This window comes from Melozone crissalis, unplaced genomic scaffold, assembly GCF_028551555.1.
Source record: "Melozone crissalis strain CALT ecotype California unplaced genomic scaffold, PUWL_Pcris_2 ptg000005l_1, whole genome shotgun sequence".
Taxonomy (NCBI): Eukaryota; Metazoa; Chordata; class Aves; order Passeriformes; family Passerellidae; genus Melozone; species Melozone crissalis.
In genome coordinates this window covers 56844118-56865623 of record NW_026535783.1, presented here as the reverse complement: position 1 = coordinate 56865623, position 21506 = coordinate 56844118, and the positions used below count along the sequence as shown (strand labels likewise).

The 21506-nt window shown below is 37.0% G+C and overlaps 1 protein-coding gene across 2 annotated transcripts in view; it reads right to left on the bottom strand.

The window, feature by feature from the left end:
- The window catches only part of PDE4D (phosphodiesterase 4D), a 348424-nt gene that overhangs the window by 60459 nt on the left and 266459 nt on the right, over positions 1-21506 (bottom strand). For both annotated transcript variants that reach the window (XM_054286110.1, XM_054286118.1), the window contains exons 3-5: positions 20490-20526; positions 17993-18066; positions 17135-17184 (exon numbers count right to left, since the gene is read on the bottom strand). In XM_054286110.1, coding sequence (XP_054142085.1) covers positions 17135-17184; positions 17993-18066; positions 20490-20526 — 161 coding nt within the window. The remainder of the gene's footprint in view (positions 1-17134; positions 17185-17992; positions 18067-20489; positions 20527-21506) is intronic.

Here is a 21506-nt window from a genome sequence, read left to right as displayed (position 1 = left end):
TGTTTTGCATCAACCACCTCTCATACCAAATAATGCCATCAAAGTGAATTTTTGCTTCATAGTTCCATCATTCCTTTCTTTTGAATCCACCCATCTATAGCCTTCTTCCTTTACATTCTAATAATAATAAAAACCTCTTTGAGACACAGACCAGCAGCTATAGCTTATCAGTACAAGCCCTCATCCAGGTCTGGACCTGCTTACTGGTACAGTGGTACTGACAACACTTCTCTTGTTATTAAATCAGTGATGTCAACAATCAAGAACATCAGAGTGTGGACTCTTCAGAGATACTGAAAAATCCTGTCTTAAAAAGTTGATTACCTGCAACTAGTAAATTCTTCCAATACTAAAATATTTACTGTTTTTCAGACTTTAGCTGGAATGAGTTAGTCCTGACACTGCAAGTTATAACCAGGTGACAAAAATATGTCAGCCCAACACCCTTAGTATTTTGACTTTTTCACACAGAAGGTCCAGCTGTGTGGACTGCTTCTGTTACTGCCTTCCTACCTCTGATTATGTAACAGAGGATAAATAGTCAACATCCAGATTTAAAATGAAATCTTCTAGGATGCTCATGTTAAGTGTTAACTCTGTTCTAGATTTTAAAAGCTGCACAGGACAGAAGTGGTGGCAAAATGTACAGAAATCATATATGTGCTCTTTATTTTCCAAAGATGACTATATCCACAATTTTCTTTCACAGTATTTCCTTTTTTAAACAACAAGTAAATCTAGAAGTGTTAATCCTTTAAGAAAAATGGAGTGTTTTTCCAAGATTCTGATTCTGAAAGGTAGCAGAACACTATTGTGCTGTTGTCTTTCAAAACATCATTGATACCAGAGATGTTGCAGCATGAGAATATCCAGGGTGCTCACAAGAGGCATCAGTTGCAAGAAATCTCCCATGCAAGCTTCCCTGAAGCTGTGACTGTGCCATGGGCACTGTGCAGAACATCAACCACTTCCCACAACAGCTCAGGCTGGACTGAGAAAGAGCACAAGAAAGAACTGATGTTTTGTAAAATATATCAGGGCTGGAAGGCTAATCCTGGGAAACACAGTCAGACCTCTCCTTCTGCGACTCATGTGTTTATTACAGTATGTATTTTCTAGTTAAACTGATAATGCCACACTATACATACTGCTTGTGTAGTAATAATGTAAATTTTACTACATGAAGTGATGCAAACAGAACTATTTCTAATTCTTGTAGATCTTATACCTTTATGATATTGATAATAATAAAGTTCTTCATTATGATAGTTGAAGCAAATTTATCAGAAATATGAAAGATAAAAAATACTAATGAATATTTATAATAATAACAACTGCTAGATAACTAATCTAACTAATTATAACAGCTATCTAATTCAATAATTCACATGGTAAATGTTACAATTCAAGATAGAGTTACTCAACTTATTTCAAGGACAGCTCAATTACAATAAAGCTCCTTTTACAAGTACATTTAAATAGTTCTGATATAGTCTAAGGATTTTATATGGTCAATGAATTCAGGTCAAGCACCAAATAAAGGACTACAGGTAATACCATTTCCATTGTCCTTAGCCGAGTTATTTAATTAAGCACAGTATATAAATGCAGGAAATTTGTCATTAAAGGGATTTGGAAAATCCCCTTGGAGAAATGCAAAGTATCACTGTAAATTCTCTCTCTCTCTCTCTCTCTTTTTAATGCATAATTCCCTTTTTTATGGATTACCAAGAAAACAGATATGATATTAATACACAGTATCAGATATATGATGTATAGGCTTAGGCTGAAGAAAATTATAAAGGTAACTAGGAAAATTAAATAGGAGCTGAGCAAACTGAGAATGTTTTACAATGGTTGATGTGTACTCAGCAAACAGGAGCATTCTCATTTCAGGGCAACCACCGCTCTCTGGGAAATAAGTTTAAAAGTGTTTCATTTAAGTGAATTCGTGTCCACATCCATAAGGTTACAAAAAGCTAGCCAATTTAAGCAGCATTCAGTTATAATCCAGTTACAGAGTGCCACAGTTAGGCACAAACTGTCTCTTTCAGCTACGTTTTCTAGACTGTCTCATAAAGTATCTGCTTTTAAATGTGAGAATGGGAACTGTTTCACATTGCTAGCAGGGGGATTTTCAGAGATCACAGTGACATGTCCAAAGTCAACAGAGGGAAAGGCACACAGAGTTAGAAGATCCTCTAAGCAGATTGCTGACTTCTAGATATAGGATGAAACGAGTTTCTTTGATCACATGTTAATGTTCTAGACAAGGCAAATTTGCCTCTTTCCTGACACTATTGCTGTATAACACCCTAATTTACGGCTCAAGGACTTGAAGAACAGAATTCTCACTCATTGCACAGACTTGCAAGATCTTTAGAAAGGTACATTTATCCCCACATGTATCTCATGTGCAGTGTATAACTAAAGCCTAAACCAGAAAAAGTGTCATCCTACTGATACTGTCTCATTTGAAGCCAATTTTTAAACTTGTATTGAGAAGCAGGGACACTAGAAATATCAAACATCAAAAAGAGGAATAAAGCCATAAATAAGACTAAACAGAACAGCTACAAATTTGATGGGGTTGAATAAGGCATGCTGAGATTTATTTGTAGGTTGAAAAGCACATCTGACATCTGATTTTGATTTGACACTTTATAGAGAAGTTGATTATGATTTTTATGTTTTTATAGGGATATTGAAGAATTAGAGTAGTTAATTCAATAGTTCTTACGCAAGGAAATACAAAATTACTTCTACATTTTATGAAAGTACATCAGTTACTACCACAGTGTATTTTTAAGGTGATTCCAATTAAGAGACTTTGTTTTCTTCCACATCAAAACACAAATTTTCAGAAGCATCTAAATCCTCTCCCTCACAAATCCAACTAAGTATGAAAGGCTAAGGGAATTGGGATTGTTCAGCCTGAGAAGAGAAGACATCTCATTATGCCTTTTGTTTACATAAAGGCAACTTACAAGAGAGCTGAAGAGGTGCATTTTATATGGGCAAGCATAGCTTTAAACAGAAAGGAGAGAGGCTTGCATCAGATGTCAGAAAGAAATTCTTTTCTGCGAGAATGGTGAAGCACTGGAACAGGTTGTCCAGGAAAGTGGATGCCCCGCTCCTGAAAGCGTTCAGGGCCCGGCTGGATAAGGCTGTCAGCAGCCTGGCCAAGCCGAGGCGTCACTGCCCACGGCAGAGGGTTTGGAAGAAGATGATCTTTAAGGTGCCTTCCCGCCAAACCGTCCCGTGGTTCCACAAACACGACCACGCAGATTGCAGGCACTAAGAACTCGGCTCCAGCGGCGGGCCGTGTCGGTGGCAGAGCTCCGGCTGTGTGTGTGTCCTGTTGGGAATGCCACCGGCACGGAGCAGGCCCCGCCGCCGCTGCCGGCAGCGCCACGGCCTGTCGCAGCCCTCCGTGCCCTCCGGCCGGCCCAGCCCCGTCCAGCCCTGGCCGCGGCAGCGCCCGGCGCCCGACGAGCCGCGTTTCCCATGCCCGGTTACCCTGCCCTCGTCCCGCCATCGGCCGGAGAGCGCGGGCTGAGCAGGGCCGGGCCGAGGCACCTCGGGGCAGCCGGCACCACGGGGAGCCCCGCAGCCGGGAGACAGGGAAAAGGTGTTTTCCTGATGGCACTGAAGGCTTGAACAATGCGGCTTCCAGCCGAAGCGTGTAAAACCTTCACCCCGAGGGGCTGTGTCTTTCCCCTTCCATGGTGGTGTCCTGTCACACCTAGCATCTCTGTTTTCAATAGCATCCCACGTAACTACAGCAGCAGGAGGATGAGAAGCACCTGGCACCGTATGGCTATTTCAGCACCATGGGTGATGGGGTTTAACAACTGACATTCCTTAGAGAGTATTTAAGCTACAGGCATGCAATGCTTGGATGTTTAAGATGATGCTGGGAAAACCGTGTGGGAAGAACAAGCATTAAGAAACGTGTGTGGCAGCTGAGATGTCAAGACCACTGATATGCAGGCAGGATACTGCGTCAAACTGCTGGCTCTGTGTTGTGGAAAACAAGAGGGAAAAAGAACTTCAGATAATTTATGAGATAAAACACATTCCAAGCCTGAACTGGTGAAGAAACCATGGCAGAGGAGGACAGTGATTAGTTTGTGAGACTGGCATGATGACATCAAGTCTTATAGGACTTACACTGAAATCTGCAGCACCCATATAGTGTGTCAGTCTGGTGTGCACCTCATAACATGTGACTTGGCTGATTGTCAGGTATCCTTATCAGCTGTTGCTATAAATTGTCCCAAAAATGTCTGCTCTTACATGCTTTCCTTTCCTGTCCAAACCTTTACTCACAACACTTTAAACAACACTTTCTGTCTTGTTTACACCTCCCCAACATATTCTATATATACTCACATGTACAAAATCCAACAAATTCAATCCTATAAAATTATGCCAGTTCATTTCCTTGAATGTAAAGCAAAATTACCCTTTGAATGAAATGTATTAGTATCATTTAAGCCACAGGTTTTTTACATAGTAATACCAATTCCTGGATTGTTTCTGATTTTACAGTCAGATACATTTTAACAAACAGTTTGCAACTGATGTACTGCGAACGTAATGAATCATTAGCACTCCCACCCACCCAAAAGTGAGAGCCAAATGTTCAGTCCTAGCAAAAATACTTGAAACTCCATTACTTTTGAAAATAATTACAGCTGCTGGTCCTATGTATGACTTCAGCTCACAAAGTGGGAAGTGGCACTTTGATGGACTTGCAGAGGCAAAGCACAACAGACTGACAGAGCAGTAGACACACTCTGAGGTGCTCGTTTCGTTGTGATATCTGCACTTCACAAATGTTGTTACTTCTGTTTCAGAAAGCTTTTCTTCAAGTGGATGTTTATGCACAGATAATGAGATAGAAAAGCATATAGAAATTGTACATATTCCTTTTCTGCTAGTAAGCATATCACTCATTTAAGATGTTGGGTTTTTTTCAATTACAGGATGTGAGTAATTTCCACAGAAAGTAACAGGCTCAGTTGAATTAGAAGAGAAAGGAGTGGATATTTAGCAGCATTTTCTTAATCTGATAGTCATATATTATTCTTAATCATGGTGGCAGCTGTCTCTTACAAGAATGAAGACAATGTAAGGGAAGAAATAGAAAAACAGATCCTGTCCTATATCTATGTTCTTCAAAATAGTGATTCTTCTTCAGAAGGTCAGATGTGTTATAAAACTGTCCTGCTGCATCAACAGGATTAAGCTACAGTTGGCCTTTGCTTAAAAAAGACTGAAAAAACTGTCAAAAATGGTTTGAGGCAACCAGGCTTAATCCATTTACAGACAGCTCCCTAAAGCCATGACTAAATTCCTTAATTTTTAAAATTGGACTGCTGTTGTCGTCACTCTTCCAGACACAGCAATAAAGGTGCAAATACCAACCAGCCATCACCTTTTTCAATGAAAAGAACTATAATTCTACTAAGTGGTGAGTTGTGAGAGGACTGCTATCATCCATACCACCTTTTTAGTGAGGTGAAAATACAGAGAAAGAGAAACAGAAAAAGTTAAGTCAAATCTTAGCCAGGCCTGAAATAATGTAATCAACTCCTACTCACTGAGGAGTTACTTCAGTTACTTCAGTTCCAGACTGGGCAGTCAAACCAGGAGCAGTAACTGAGAAATGAGTGAAATGAAACCCAGATTTCCACTCATTAAAAAATGGTTAAAATTCATGCATAATGGTCAATGACAGAATCTAGGAAGTCAATTTCCCCTGAATTCTGTTTATATTGAATGCAATAGTTTTAAGATCAAGTTGAAGTATCAGCTCTGAATGTGGAGTTTTATGGCAGAAGTCCATTGATACTGCCTGTGAGTCCAAGAGTCTCTAGCTCTAGGAAAATAATGTATTTGTCTTTGTTTATGTATAGATGTCAGAAGAAATTCAGAAGTTATTGGGAGGGTTCTGAGATTAAGCTTATTAAAAAATTCCACCTGTGTAACTGTTTCAAATGAGATAAGACTTTTAATTGGTATATGATGTAGAATCTATTTAAGATCATCATTATAGCAGCCAAGACGGTCCCTACACCATATTAAGTTCTTTGTCTGTGCACTTATGGGAGTAAATAAAATTCTAAAATTTATTCTTCTTAGTATATTTAAAAATAAACTTTTAATGATTTTGAGTCTAAAATGAAAGAAGTAGAATACTGAACTGGAAGGTAACTACCTATTCAAAGTAAATTTGTACAATGTTTCAGGATGGCATAACAATATATTAAATTGAAAGTAAAACAATTTAAAAATTAGAAGCCAGGTTTTATTCCCGCCCCCCCCCCCCCCCCCCCTGAATTTGTAGTCAGAGGACATTTATTTCCTCAAACATAATGTTTTGCTGGGTATTTGTGATAAATCCACCTAACAGACTCATGCACAATGACAACCACTGATCCATGTTCTTTGCCTTAGGAGTAGCCTTGAAATTCCACTCCCATTTACAGCTGGAGTGGACTACAGTCTGTTGTGCTAACATTTCCACTTCATAGGAATTACTAACACATTTCCAAAGTGTTAGTAACACTGAAGCCATGCTTTTATATTACAGGAGTTTCTGTAATGGCAATAAGCAGAAATTGAAGTCTTGAAAAATGGCCAGACAGAAATAGTGGCCAATAGTGTTAGTATCATGAATAACATTCTCTTCATGGAGAAACCCTTTACAGAAGAACACAGGAAGCAGAAGCCCTTCTGCCCTCCCCTGCCCCTTTAAAGGATGGTTTCTCTTTCCAGCCTCAGCCAACAGAACAGATTATATGAAGCGAACAAAGTCAAGAACATTATTTCTGAGTCCTATTCCTCTGCTAATCCAATTCACAATTCAACATTAGATGTGAGGAACAATCTTTTCTATGAAAAACTCACACTTTATTTTACTGTGCCTTTGTAAAGCCTTTGTCAATGATCCTGGCTGTCACCTGGTAACTGTCCATTCTCCAGCAACACAACCAGTAACACAACACAGAGACAAGTTTCAGAGCTTCTAGAAGCAATCTTGTGGAAAGGAAAGTGGGTAGTATGGTCTTCATATATGTGATAATTTTATTTAAAGCTATGTTGCTACTGATGCTAGAGATCTGATCATAGGTAAACCAGCTTTAATGTGCTAGCCATGAATCTGTGAGACTGTGGGCCTTAGCCTGGGGATTTATTAACACTGAGCATTTATTCTGCTGGATTAAAGTCACACTGTACTTCTTCATCTCTGTTCGTGTCTGCTCACTAAACAGAATGGGCTGAGAGATATTTATACATCTCGTAGTCCTCCTCATTCACAAGGCTGCCTGAGAATGCACTAGGGAAGCTCTTTCTCTGCATTGAAATATTAACACTAGCTTCCAAATAACCTCGTCTAAGCACAGCCTGATGAGGAGCTAGTCAGTAACTCAGACAGTAGAATGGTAATCTGCCTTTTCCACCAACTTGCTGAACAAATGTAAAAAATTATATTAATTACATTTCATTATGAGAAACATGGATTTTTATGGTGTATTTTTGACTGCTGGAATTGTTACTTTGAAAGAACACTATTTTTAAAGAAAAATTTTATTATATTTTGATTTTATTCTATGGAATTTTAGTCTTTAGAATACTTATGTAAACATTTTTTATTTTCCAAAGGTAATGTGGCCATAGTAGGTGTTTTATAATTCAGGTCTGCAGGATTTAGCTGTGATTGGAAATAATGCTTGCAGAACTGACACCTCACAGAACCATCAATGCATACAGTTTTCAAAAATAAACACATATGAATAAATTTATGTACACTAAGAAGTAGAAACATATATTTATTTTAACAACCAATCTTCAACAACCAACAAGAAATGGAATCCAATCTTGGAAATTATGAGCAATTTTTATAGCCCTTTTTTATAGAGAAGACTAGCATTTTTTTGGAGAAAAGAGTTTTCAAAGAAAAACTGGCTACTGGCCTTACCACAAATATATTATTTGTTGAAGCAACATTTATTCCTTTGAGCATCAACTCTGTCTTGTATGTTTAGACAATAGTATTTGTGGAACAGATTTGTGCCCTTCTCTTTTGGAATGCATACTGAGGCTACAAGGAGCCTTTTTCTCCCCTGAGAACTTCTCACACCATGGTTTTTCATTGCATCATATCTTACAGCCACTCCTACCTTCTAGGGATCAAATAAACCAAACACAAAACAGAAGTCAAGGGAGTATAAATCTGCAAGGAGGGTGGAACTGCACTAGACCAAAGAAAAGTGTTGCAAAAGTGTTGTAAAAGACTAATTGGTGCTGCAGTTTCAGATTTTACTCAGCAAAGCAAAAACTGTCAGATTTCATCAGATTTAATCGTTTGTGAGAATCAGCAGAAGCAAGGCAAACAGGCTTTGGTTTTACAATGTCATACAGTGAATATCTATGGCTGATAGGTAACATGCTTACATACATTTCCAATGAAATCACATGCAGAAGCACATTATATCTACATGGTTTAACCAATGGACTGTTGCTCTCCCATGTGAAAGGCATAAACATACTAAGTCAGCTGCTTGCTTTTTGGGAATACCACCTTGAACTGCAAAAACATATATGGCTGTAGGGCTAACACTTCTCTGCTCGCCTCCTTGATGTGATAGGTTTTCAGAGTTAAAGATTGTATGAAGAATGATGAGATTCAGACAAACAGATCAGATTGTGATGAGATTCATGAGATGAAATTTGATGAGATTCAAATTCTCTTTATATTATATTAGATATGTAAAAAATATTTTGAGATTCACTCCCAAACCCACAAAACAAAAAGAAAAAAGAGGGAAAAAAGGGAAGCCAGCAGAGAAGAAATGTATTTCTGCAGCTGAAATGTTGAAATAGGTCATACATACATACAGGGCAAAGAAAGGGCAGAATACAAAACACAATTTGAGGGTCAGATAGCATTTGCCATTGCTTGTAGTAGCTGCAATCCAATTTAAAAGAATCAACCTACACAAAATTCTGTTTTTGATTTTTCCCTTTGGAAAGCAGAGTTCAAACCCAGTAGTATTAATAGCAAAACCAACCACATCTACAATAATGATAACAACAAGATTAAAGACTCCTCCCAAACCAAATACTGTTTTCTTTCTCATTAGTTGCCTACCGTCATCTGTTGGACCTTCCCAAATCCTGCTGATACCATTTAGGTAGCTCAGCTTTCCAGGTTTTGAAACTCTTGCTTGATTTTCTCCTTCATTTCTATGGCACAGACTTCTTCCTGGGCTTTCTATTCTAGTCATCTTTGCACTCCTTAAATTAAAGACTGATTAGTCAATACATCTTATGGTATGTGCACTAAGTTATTAGCATATGATGTACTTGGTACAAAGGGAATTTGTAAATGCTTGCTAATCCAATAGTCACTTCTGTAAAATGCTCCTGATTTAATTCACATTTTTTTAGTACAGTAGTAAGCAATATAGTGGCTAAATTTACTCGATTGGATATAATCCTACCTTCCTTATTGCAATTAAGAAAAGAAACTTTTTATTTTTATATCATAATATCCTACAATTTAAGCGATAGGTCCTAATTTTTTGTCTCTCATCTGTATTTTTTATTTGGCTTAACATCTGTCCAAATTCATATCTAATTTAAACGTTCAAATATAAATATTATTGCAGAATATAATTTAAAATGTGTGCAGAAGGAATAATTAATCAGATTGGCATATTTATGCTAACATTTGAATGCAAATATTTCGGAATAATTTTTAATATTTCATAACAACTAAAACTATATACATGTGACCACAGCTACTTCATTAACTCAGAATATCATCATAATGGCAATAAAATCAAAGCTTCCAAGTACAAAAAAAGTTTGTCTCTACTCAAATAATCTTCTTAATGGTGAGCTGATTAAGGACAATGATAAAAGAATGTAAATTTTACAATTCTATTAACAGAAAGGAAGAGTCATTGAGCTATGAAAACCTGGCTGAGAACTATGGTTTGGGTTTGATTAGGAAATTTTAAAGTCATACCTTGGCACATTTAACATTTCAAGTGAGAACAGTAAGAAAGGACAGTAAGAACTACTGTCTCTTTCACGGGCTCCCATCATTCCTCCCAAAGCCCTCAAGTCAAATTTGGTAAAATCTTCACCGCAACTCTTCCCTGACAAGCTTCTGGTAGAGAATACTTTAGAATATTTGGGACGATGCTAGGCCGCCCACTGCTGGTGTTCCTCATGGTAGTTACACCAAAGTAATGTCCACTGGATAACCCAGGTAATGCCCACTGGATAACACTGCCTTTTGCACAGGCAGCGTGGGGGCTCCCTGAGACACCTGCCTGCCTCCCCTGACTATAAAGAATGCATGTGGTTGTTCAGAGGGATTTGATACCAAGAGAGCCAACTGGAAGCATAAAGCATAGGGGCATGTCTGAATACATGACGGTACACCAATCAGTTGTTTCCATGATGAACAGTTTCCACTATCCAAGATTTTGTGAGCTTCTGAGTTACCAAACATTGGAAAAAGAGGTCTTTTTGCATTAATATATTTCAACTTTTGGCCTGAGAGAAGAAGAATGAATTTTAGGCATTGCTTATTCCTTAAATTTTTAATCCGAGTTCTTAAGAACACGCAGTAGACATTAGTGGATATTCCTACCACCAGACCTGGAATTACACCTTTCAGTTGAAGATGAGTCATTTTGGAGGATGTAAAGCAAAATACATGAGGACACAGGGCGAAAATGTAGAAAAGGGAAGCTTTGTTGTATCTTGACTCCAGGGTTGTCTGACCATGGCTTCTGGCCACTCTGATTCACTGCTGTGTTCAGGCTCCTTACTCAGGAACCTGCATACAATAAAAGCAGAACTTATGCACTTTAATGGGTGATTTCAACGTAGCCCTTAATTTTTAAATGGATGCTCAGGAAAGTGAATAGGCTGGAATAGGCCAGTTTCTCAGTAATCTATTAAAGAAAAAATATCTACTTTTAAATAAATCTTTTAGACTGAACGGGTGATAATGTGTCCCTGGTCAGAAATGAAAGATGTGAAAAGAAGGTACATCCAGACTGCAACCAAGTCATACTGGAAACCACATCTGCTTCAGTTTTATTTTCTATATTCAACAGACAAGGGACTGCATTTGTAATAGAAAGGAGAAAAATGACACAGGCAAGAGTCCTATTTTTCTTTCTGATTCTTCTCAACTCTGTCTTAAAAACAAAACTACATTTCACTCTTTCCAGTTGTTTTTCTGTTGTTACAAATACAATAAATACAGCCTGGGGTCAAGTGCAGTTTTCTGCCTGTACTACACTAACAGTGCTTGTAAGGGACACAGGCTGAAAGGAGAAGAGGCACATGAAGCTTGTCACCCTGTTTCTCTTTCCAGTGAAGTGGACAGTTTGGGTGAAATAGTGATATAAGGACTTTTACTGGTGCAGCAAAATATGAGAGCAATTTGAAAGTAAGAAGCAAAGATTTATGTGGGGCTGCATATTGGATTATTGATGTGGAGATTATTAATGCCTCTGATGTTTTCTTTTTAAATGTATCCCTAGTCTAACTCCAAAATGTGTGAGTCTGAAACAAAATCAAGGCTCCACTACACTGCAGTCTTATGAAAAGTAACCTGAAGTGCTGGATAAAGATAAAAAGCAAAGGTCAGCCCTATGATGGGTTCTAGTCTCTATGCACTTTAATAACCACCACATATTTCTACTGAAACAGACAGCTAAAAAATTGAATTCATACACAAGGGCCGAGTGTTGTTGTCTACTCTCTGCAAAACATCCGCTTTTATTTTCTAATTTTTGTTTCAAGTGGTTATTTTTAATTACATGGGCATTCCTGCCAGGAATATCATAAACTATGACATGTATTTCTTTGTTTAACTTCCTATTTTATGAAAGCTTACATATTTGCCTATCAAGTATCAGTGTTGAAGAGTGCTATTCAAATATAGAGAGTGTCTATTTTGTGTCCTGGTTTTATTCACTTCCTTGGATGTGAGATGATACACGAACAGCTTATCTGGTTCAAAACCAAGCCAGTCCTCTTCCTGCTGTTCTGCCTTAAGGTTAATCACTGTTCTGCAAACCCACTCACCCTAAAAGAGCCCTACATATAGATTTCATTTGAAGCCTTCGGGTTAGAAAACTTTTGCAACATTAATTAAAACTCTACAAATCAAGATGAAGAATGCATTCCGCAAGCCTTCACAGTTGTATCCTGTTAATAACAGCCTCTTCCCTAAACTAATGCGTCTGAACTGGGGACAACACTTTTTAAAAGGAAAACTATTTTACTAAATGACTCCATTTAAGCAGCTGTTTTTTAAAATTGTAGCACACGAAAGTACTGCACAAGCTATGACACTGAAAATTGTTTTTCTGAATGCAAGCAAATATGGATTCCATTTATTACTATCAAATGCTCACAAACTCTGCATGTACAAGGAATAAAGCTGCTAATTAAGCCCCAAAGATGAGGAAATTACTTTGAAGGTCTGCGTGGGGAGCTGACTGCTGGTTCTTTGATGCCTTACCTGTTAGCTACATACCTTACTTCTTATGGGTCAGGGGATGTATGAATGAATTTCAGTCTGAATGTAATTTGTGCCCGGTATCTCACAGAGCAATATGATTTTGTTTGTGTTGTGGCTAACAAGGCTATAAGTGAGATAACTCTCTGTTTGGTGATCATGACCTAGATACGGACTTTTAATGATTAACTGAAAAGAGTCCCTGACGTAAATATGGCTGTTTTCCAAATCTGTCCTATTTACAAAAAATATTACTACTTGTTTAAGAAAACAATATACAGATCACTTGAAAGTGCTTTTCACAGCAAAGGTGGGGAACTGGTTCAACTCCACTAGATTTGTTCAACTCCACCAAAGCTGATGATTATCAATCCTATATTCCAACACCTGGAAAATTGTGAGTTTGTTTTGCAAAAAGAAGATGGCTGAAACTAGCTAAAACAACCTATATCTGCATTGCTATTTGGTTATGGAACTTCATGTGTCAGATGGAGGGATTTCAATGGAAGCTAAATCTAAATATGCTCTGAGCTGCAAAATATAAATGTTTATTTTTCTCTACTATTAGAATTCATAGAATCATAAAATGGTTTGAGTTGGAAAAGGCTTTAAAGACCATCTAGTTTCAACACCTTCCACTAGACCAGGTTGCTCAGAGCCCCTGCTCAAACAATTCCATCCAGGGGTGGAACATTCAGATCTCCTCTGAGCAACATTTTCCAGGCCCTCGCCACCCTCAGAATTTCATCCTAATGTCTACTGTAAATCTGTCCTCTTTCAGCTTAAAAACCTTTCCCCTTGTCCTATCATGAAAAACACGTGTAAAGAGTCCCTCTTCAGCTTTCCTGTAGGCCCCTTTATGTACTCGAAGGCTACATAAAGGGGCCTACAGGAAAGCTGAAGAGGTAACATATGTAGGATCATCCTCCACTTCTCTAAACAGAACAACACACGTCCATCAGCCTGTCCTCACAGGAGAGGTGGCCCAGCTGTCTCTGATCATCCCTCATCATGGCTTCCTCTGGACTGGCTCAAGCAGGGAAAAGCCTTTCCTGTGCTGGGGGGCCCAGACCTAGGTGCAGTACTCCAGGTGAGAGCTCATGCAATGAATTCAGCAAGGCCTTCAACACTGTCTCTCACAGTATCATCATAAGCAAACTCTGGAAGTGTGGACTGGATGAGTTGACAGAATTGTAGAATAAAACTGGCAAGCTTAATCCTCAAGTCACAGATAGTTCCTTTGTTTTGAAAACAAATTTATTGTATTTCACTGGTTGTGCTAAGAGAACTACTGTCAGTTTGAAATGAAACACCAGAAAATATGATTCATAGTGAGAGAAATCTCTCTTTTGGTTGAAGTACAGAACACCTAGCATAAGAGCAGCAAACCCTGTTATTTCAGGCTGTTCTTGGTCATGAGAAAGAGATGGCACTTGTAGGAAATTCATATCCTTTTGAAGACTTTGAACAGAGGTAAGTTTTCATCTCTGCTTATTCACACTGACTATAGTCAAAACTGATATTTACATTCCAGAGTTTAAAGAAAGTATGAAAGGCGCCATCTTGAAATTCTATTGTTACATGAAAAGCTCCCATGTCCTGCTCCCCAATTTGTCTGCAAAAGGAACACTCAGCATGCTATAGCATAGCTGTCTGATAATGAACATGTCATTGATATTCATTAGCTTCTCTCAACACAGTTTACAATAAGGATTCATGTGGATATACTGAATAGAAAAGACTTTATTTTGATCACAACTGCCACATATTTAGATTGAAAAATCACCATAAATTTTAAGACTACCAGGGTGGCTGTTGCTGCTAAGAATTTGAACAGATGACTCCTGTGCTGTTTCACTTCTCAATGTCATAGTTTCTTACTTTTTTGCTAAGGTATGCTGCCATAGATTTATGCCTCACGGTGAATTTTTAAAATAGCAAATGAGAGAATTTTGCTCTTGCCTTTTTAGTTACTTGCCTTTACCAGATTGCTTTTCATACTTCCTTTGCTGATACCCCCATATCTTCTGCAGTAGTTCACTTCTGTGATCATCTCTTTCCTCAGAGAGAATCTTCCCAGAGTCTTTAGCAACATAAAATCTCCATCTTAAGTGTCTGTTTTCTGATTTATCATCAATATAGCTTAGTGACTCTGTGCCCTCCAGTCACCTAGATTGCTACCTTGCACGTAAATTCTGCTGAGATTGCAAGCTGAGCCATCTGGATGATATGATGGGGGTCTACCCTAGCTGGTGTATTTTTCTGGACACTCCATGACACAAATTCTGAGAACAGCAAAACCAGGAGGATTTCTCAGCAGGAAGGATCTCTATAAGATACATTTTGAATGTTCCCCACAAAAACTCAAAAAGCATGCGAAAGGGCTTTCAATTATTCTTTGAATTATAGCAGAAGTGTTTTTAATCTTCCTTCTTAACACACTGCTGTTAAGACATTTCACTAGGATTCTATACGCCCCAAGAACAAACCTATGCATATTTCTGCACCGATGCCATTAAATTAGTTGCCATGGAAATATCAAAACCAGCTTATAACTAAGAACGGGCAAACCCTTTCATGCAAAATAGTATCCAACCTTAATTTCCATTCAATAGTCAAAATGAATTGTAGCCATTTTCATGCTTTATAGTGGCTTAATATCTTTGTTATATCATTAAAGTCTTTCAACCACTTATATCCAGTGCACACAGGCTTCAGATCATCCCGTTCAGTGCATAATTTGGGCACAGAAATTCCAGCAGCATCTCTGAGAAATCAGACTAAATTAAATTAGACTAAATTATCCTTACTATTCTTTGCCTTTTATTGCTGCCTTTGAATTCATTGGCAAATAAAGAATTTTCTAGATTAATTGGAGAGGTAACTGTGATACTTTCCTTCTAAACTTTAAAATATCAGATGATTTATGGCTGATATGTAGAGTTCACTCTGAGGATTAACTGAATGGAAACCTTCAGGTCAGGAAAAATTTTAAAAGAGCAACAGCATCTTCCAACAGAGAGTGTCTTGGGTCCTGCTGTCTGAACAGCTTCTCCTGCTGGAGAAAAGAAGTCGACCTCAGGCAAATAGCTGTGGGAGAGCATGTAAGGTAGTGTTCCCTGGCATGCACATCTTCTTTTCTGGATATCATTTTCTTTTACTATCATGAATTTCATTATGTTTTCTAAAGTTAGTCCCTTGGAGTTAAAGAAAGAGCCCTATACTTGAGTTAACATATTTCTGGATTACTCTGCTATGAGACAACTCACAAAATCAAAAATAGATATAATATTCATAACTGAAATGGTTTATAGAGAGCAATCTGAAACCAATGCCCAGAATTACTTCTTCAAGAAATATATTAAGAAAGGATCATTAATATAATTGGTTTACATATATAGATATATCTTCTTACTATTATTTAACTAACTGCCTTTCTGTTTATAGTATAGATTTAAACACATAACCTTCTGTCTCCTGATGAGCCCTACACACAAATGTTCATATTGTATGACCTCCTAGGAGAATAAAACTGAAAAGAACTGCCAAGACCAGGTCCTTTTAAGGTGAGAGGTTAGCCGAAAAAACCCATTGATTTTAACACATTCCAGAGCCTAAAGGCAGAAACCATTGAACATTGAAAAGCTACATTGCTTCTCAAAATTGCTGATGTACCATTTTTTTCTTAGCGATACAAATGTATAATTCGATTAAAAAGGTGAGGTGTTTTGAAAATTATGGAAAATTGTGTTTATGGTTGTGGTTAAAATGATAATTTGCCTGTTAAGTAAGTGTCTGTGTACTTTCATCAAGAAGAAAAGCAAATACTCTTTTACTCTGACAGAACACAATAGAGAAAGTAACACCCAGAAAATTACATAGTGTAAGTTGTGAATTAATATGTTGTAAAAAATATGGGGTCCAATAAAGTGCACTTCCATAAAGACAAACAAGACAAAGTTGCCATCAAAATAACCAAAAGTAGTCTGGGGTAAAATTTTCCAAAATATTAATGTCATTTGCACTGCTAGTCTTGTTTTTAAGTCAATGCTTCCTTAGAAATGATACTATGTTTTAAAATGAAATTTCTTCCTCATATAAATGTTATAACAATAGGATTTACAATTCTAAATCAGAAAATTCAGTTTTGAACATTTCTCCTCATAGCATATGCACTTTTAAAGTGAAGACTTTGTGCCTGCATAGCTACAGAACTCTACATCCCAAAAAGAAAGATGAATAGATTCCTCATATCCATTTTTTTTCTACCAAATTTCTTTGTAAAAAGTTAATTATTTTATTCATGAGATGGTCAGACACTGGTATATAAGGAAAAATATTTGGGAAAGAACTTAAATTAAAACTGGAATAATAAAATAGAAATCAGATGTTAACAGGACTGAACACTAGGAGTCACCAAATTGAGTCACTATGTGACTCAAAAACTCAAAACCTCTTTGATAAAACAAATATAGGGATATGAAACGATATAAGTATATGAAGCAATATATATTTACTATTATATTTACTATTTCAGTTAGATGCTTTTTATAAATAAATTTTTCTTACCTGTTATAGTTGCTTTGTTAATAGATGGTTGGCTACACATTGGTGATCTTCTGTGAAAAAGGAAATGAAAAAAGGTTTAAGCCTGAAAAATTCACTGATGGCTGAATTCTTGAACAACACAACAGAAAATACATTACCTGGGAATTTATTTGGGAACTCCTAAACAGGAAAATTTTAGAAACTTATAGGTTTATTAAAAGCCTGCCTAATCACATCTAGAGCAAATACATAGTTTGAAATGTGACTTATAAACATATACAAAGACATTCTTTTCTTTGAAATGTTAATTACTTCTAGGTTTCACAATGCATGCTTTGGGTGAGGGAAATGACTTCACTAACACTGTAACTAACATTAGCATTAACTGTGATGCTGTAACATGACTGGAGAGAGATCATATTTATGCTGCCTAATTTATAGTTATGAACTCCTCTGGATAGGTTGGGTATCACTACCTTGAATGAGTGAAGAGGAGTTCTAGGTTCAGACCATGCAAGCAGATCTCAGTGAGGGCAGCTCCTGCTCCCTCTGTTTCATCTGCAATACTCAGGCTGTGCCTGAATGGTCATCTCTGAACGATCTTAGACATATGACTACTTTATCTAAAATCACATAAGGTGAAAAAACCTACTCCAAGTTTATGCAAGGACAACAACTGCAAGATCAATTAGAAGGCAAGGGGGCTATTGTCTCAGCCACCAACTATAACATGTTTAGGGGATTAATAAACTTATTTCTCATCATTGATTTATGCAGGTTTGGTGGCACAGACTGAAATCTATAACTCATATTTGTCTTCTTAGCTGACATAAAAAAAGTATCACTGCAAAAAGTTCAGAGGCCCAAAATGACACTCACTTGCTGGGTGCCCGGTCTTGTAAATTGGTTAATGCAGCAAAGTTATTCCGGACAGTACGCAGGCTGGCCAGAACCTGGAACAAAAAAAGTGGTTTCAGTATCAATTTCTGCATAAGTGAGACTGATCTATCTCTGCTCCACTGTGCTGAAAGAAAATGGAAAGCACGTTGCAAAACCACTGTAAAAGGTTTTCTGGGCAGGTTAGTCTGGATACTTTGGCAATTATTTAACAATAATATGTCTGTAATGCAAAGTCAGTAGTTTACCTCTATTATTTTGTTCCCCTCACAAACAAGTCATTTTCTGTCTGAAGGAAGGCTGACTTGCAGGGGAGGAAATTATTTTTACATAATTCTACTTATTTCTTTAAAATAACAAGAAAAGCATTTGAGTCTGGAAGACAATAGTCCATTCAACCCTAATACTTCAGGCATAAGAAATAATTACAGTTTTATTGCAGTTCAGTCCCCACAAACTCCAAAGGACAAAGGGAATGAGATTGTCTAGACTACCAGGAAAAGTAAAAAAGTAGAAGTGTCTCCTCTAAGAGGCACAGTTGATTTAGGGACTCAGTGCAGAAGGCCAGGGGAAGTTATCCCCTGAGAGGCAGGAAAAGTCTGCAGACTCTTACAAGCTTTATGCATTGGGGAAGGCAACATAGATGAACTGCTTCCTTTCTGGACTTAAATTCATGTAAGATAGCAGACAGTGAATGCAGTGGAGTGTCTTCGTGTTATAAGTGGCATAGGCACTCTCTTGTGAAGACAGCAAGGTAACATACAAGAGATTTTGTGCAATGTGATGGTAAAAAAGTGAACCTCTCTGTCAGGGGAGAGGTTGTTCAGCTGATGTCAGAGAGGAACAATGAGTTTATTGGAGTTAGGCCGGAAATGGGAGAAAGCAGCCACACTAATCATCGGTATGTCTTTGCAGAAGTTGGGCTTCGTTTTTTCTCAGCCCAGACTGGGCTTGGTTCCTGGTGAACCCATCTGACGAATAACAAAAGCAGCAATGAGGAGCTGGGTTTCAGAGATCTGGGTTGAGGAGTGCCAACCCTCTTTTCATAGCACCTTAAATGTATGCAGGAGGTAGGAAGTGAGTAGGACATCGAAGAAAAAGAGAATAATTAATGAAAGTTTGTAACAAAAAGTTAAGAACTAGCAATGACTCACAGTGGTCAATTACCTCATTGGAGGTAATTTCCAAAGAAGTCAGGATAATAAAAAATACCTTTGACTAACTAAACAGTATTAATCTGTTATGTTTATTAATCTGTTATGTTTTTCCTTCCAAAAATCAGGAAGCAAACTGACTTATATTTAATTCAGCATGGATTTAAACCAATTAAATATGTCATCAAATTTGCATATTCAGGGCACAGTGGAGATTTCAGAGTATTTTATAAAAGGCCTTTGCTTAATATTTTCTCTCCTAGTAAAAGATGATGGTTTTACCCATAACAAGGACTTGATTGAGTCTTATAAACACTGAATCTCTTCATAATATAATTAAATATATAATAAAGTATTTAATTAATATTCTTTTAACAGCTTATTATTTGATCAAAGCAACCTAAATAGTCTGGCTGAAGCTGCCACATGTGCTTATATGTGGCATATATATGTATGACATATGATGTATATAATATAATATAATATAATATAATATAATATAATATAATATAATATATAATATATAATATATAATATATAATATATAATATATGCTATGTGTTATGTATTATATATTATATATTATATATTATATATTATATATTATAAATTATATTACATAATACATATTATATATTATATATATAATACATACTATTTTCTTATAAAATTCTTATTTGACACTGCTCTGGGACTCAACCTTTCTCTCTCCATTCATCTTCAATCACATATGACTTCATACAGTAATTTGACTTTAATTCCTATCTGTTTTGGAGTAAAACCCATCATCATTGGTTCAAGGAAAAGCAATGTTAATTTTGCATAATTTATAAGGAAGCTCTCTTTTGAAAAACTGTGGCTTTTTAATCTGAATTATAAAGAATTTTGAACCAGTATTTTATGAACCAGAATCTGAATAGAAAAAACAAGTCTGGTTTTGTAAGGGAACCAGAGGTAAAATTTATCTCATGTCCAAAAATCTCAATGTATTTTATTCATAAAATATGTTCAAGTGCAGAAATTGTAATTAGAAAAATAACAGATTAACAGGAATCAGAGATTTGTCTCAATCATGAGTGCCTGCTACAGTATTTGGAAGAGATAAAAGGTGTTTGTCATGCTGTTGCACTTCAAATTTTCAGATAATCAAAAGTGTTAAGAAAAAGAGGTATAGTTAACAGAGTGGGAGGTTTATGACTTTCTCTTGAAACACTTTTCTTGTTTCAGGCAAACATATATAATATCAACAACAGAAAAGAACTGGTTTGACCATTTTGTCTTTAAATAACAAGGCCCTGTGAGAAATATGACAAAGCTGTTCCTACCTGAGCAAATGGTGTCACAATCAAATCATCTCCATGTCTGAAAAAAAAAACATAAGGAGAGTTGTGAGTTAGAAAAATTTGCTGCTTTAACAGAAAGAAAATCAGGTTTTATAACACAGTACAGGTAACTCCAGTTTTATTCTTCTGCAATTACACTTTATTATGTTCCACACACACTCCGAAAAGCAAGTACCAACTTAGTTATTGCCCAGCTGCCTGGCAAGTCTATGGGAATGTTGACAGACTGGCCACCTTCTGTGCCGTGGGTAGGGCAGGTGACTGACCATCCGGGAGTAATCCACAGACATGTCATCCCAAAGGATAGAGGTGAGTGTTCCAAAAGTGACTCCAAAGGCAGAAATACAATATGTTTTTCATTTTCTTGTACTTCCCTGTAGTGAATTTACCATGAATTATAAAATTATAAGTTGCAACTTCTAACAGAAACTAATATCGATTTGGTGCTATTTTAATATTATTCAAGTTTAAGCATAAAATATGAGTTTTGAACATTAGATTTCAAGTCCATGAAAATCTTATTAGAAAAAGGCTGATAATGGAGAAATGTGACTTGTGTTTGCTACAACATTATTCTTATAATTTATATACTGTCCACAAGGCAGCAACGATTTGCAGATACTGCAAGAACCTAATTAAAAGCAGTATGTGCAATCTCTATGGCTGTACAATCATTCTGTAAGGATGAAACAAAACTCCCCAATATTCAGGATCATCAGAATGTTTAATAACTCTGTAACCATTTTTATTATCATCTCTTTTATTCCTTTGGTAATAGAAGAATGGATTTTTAAACACCCTGTGGAAGAAATCTGTGCTTTGAACACAGTCTTTGCAGGAGTGGTTGGAATAGGGTAGTGCTTCAGGTGAAACCACAGGTTTCCAGACTGGACAGAAAGCACATTAGCCTGACTTAGAACAAACCAAAAGAAACATGTCCTCCATAGGAGGAACTCAGGAACTTAATTGCTCAGGAAAGCCAAATCCAATCGGGTATAA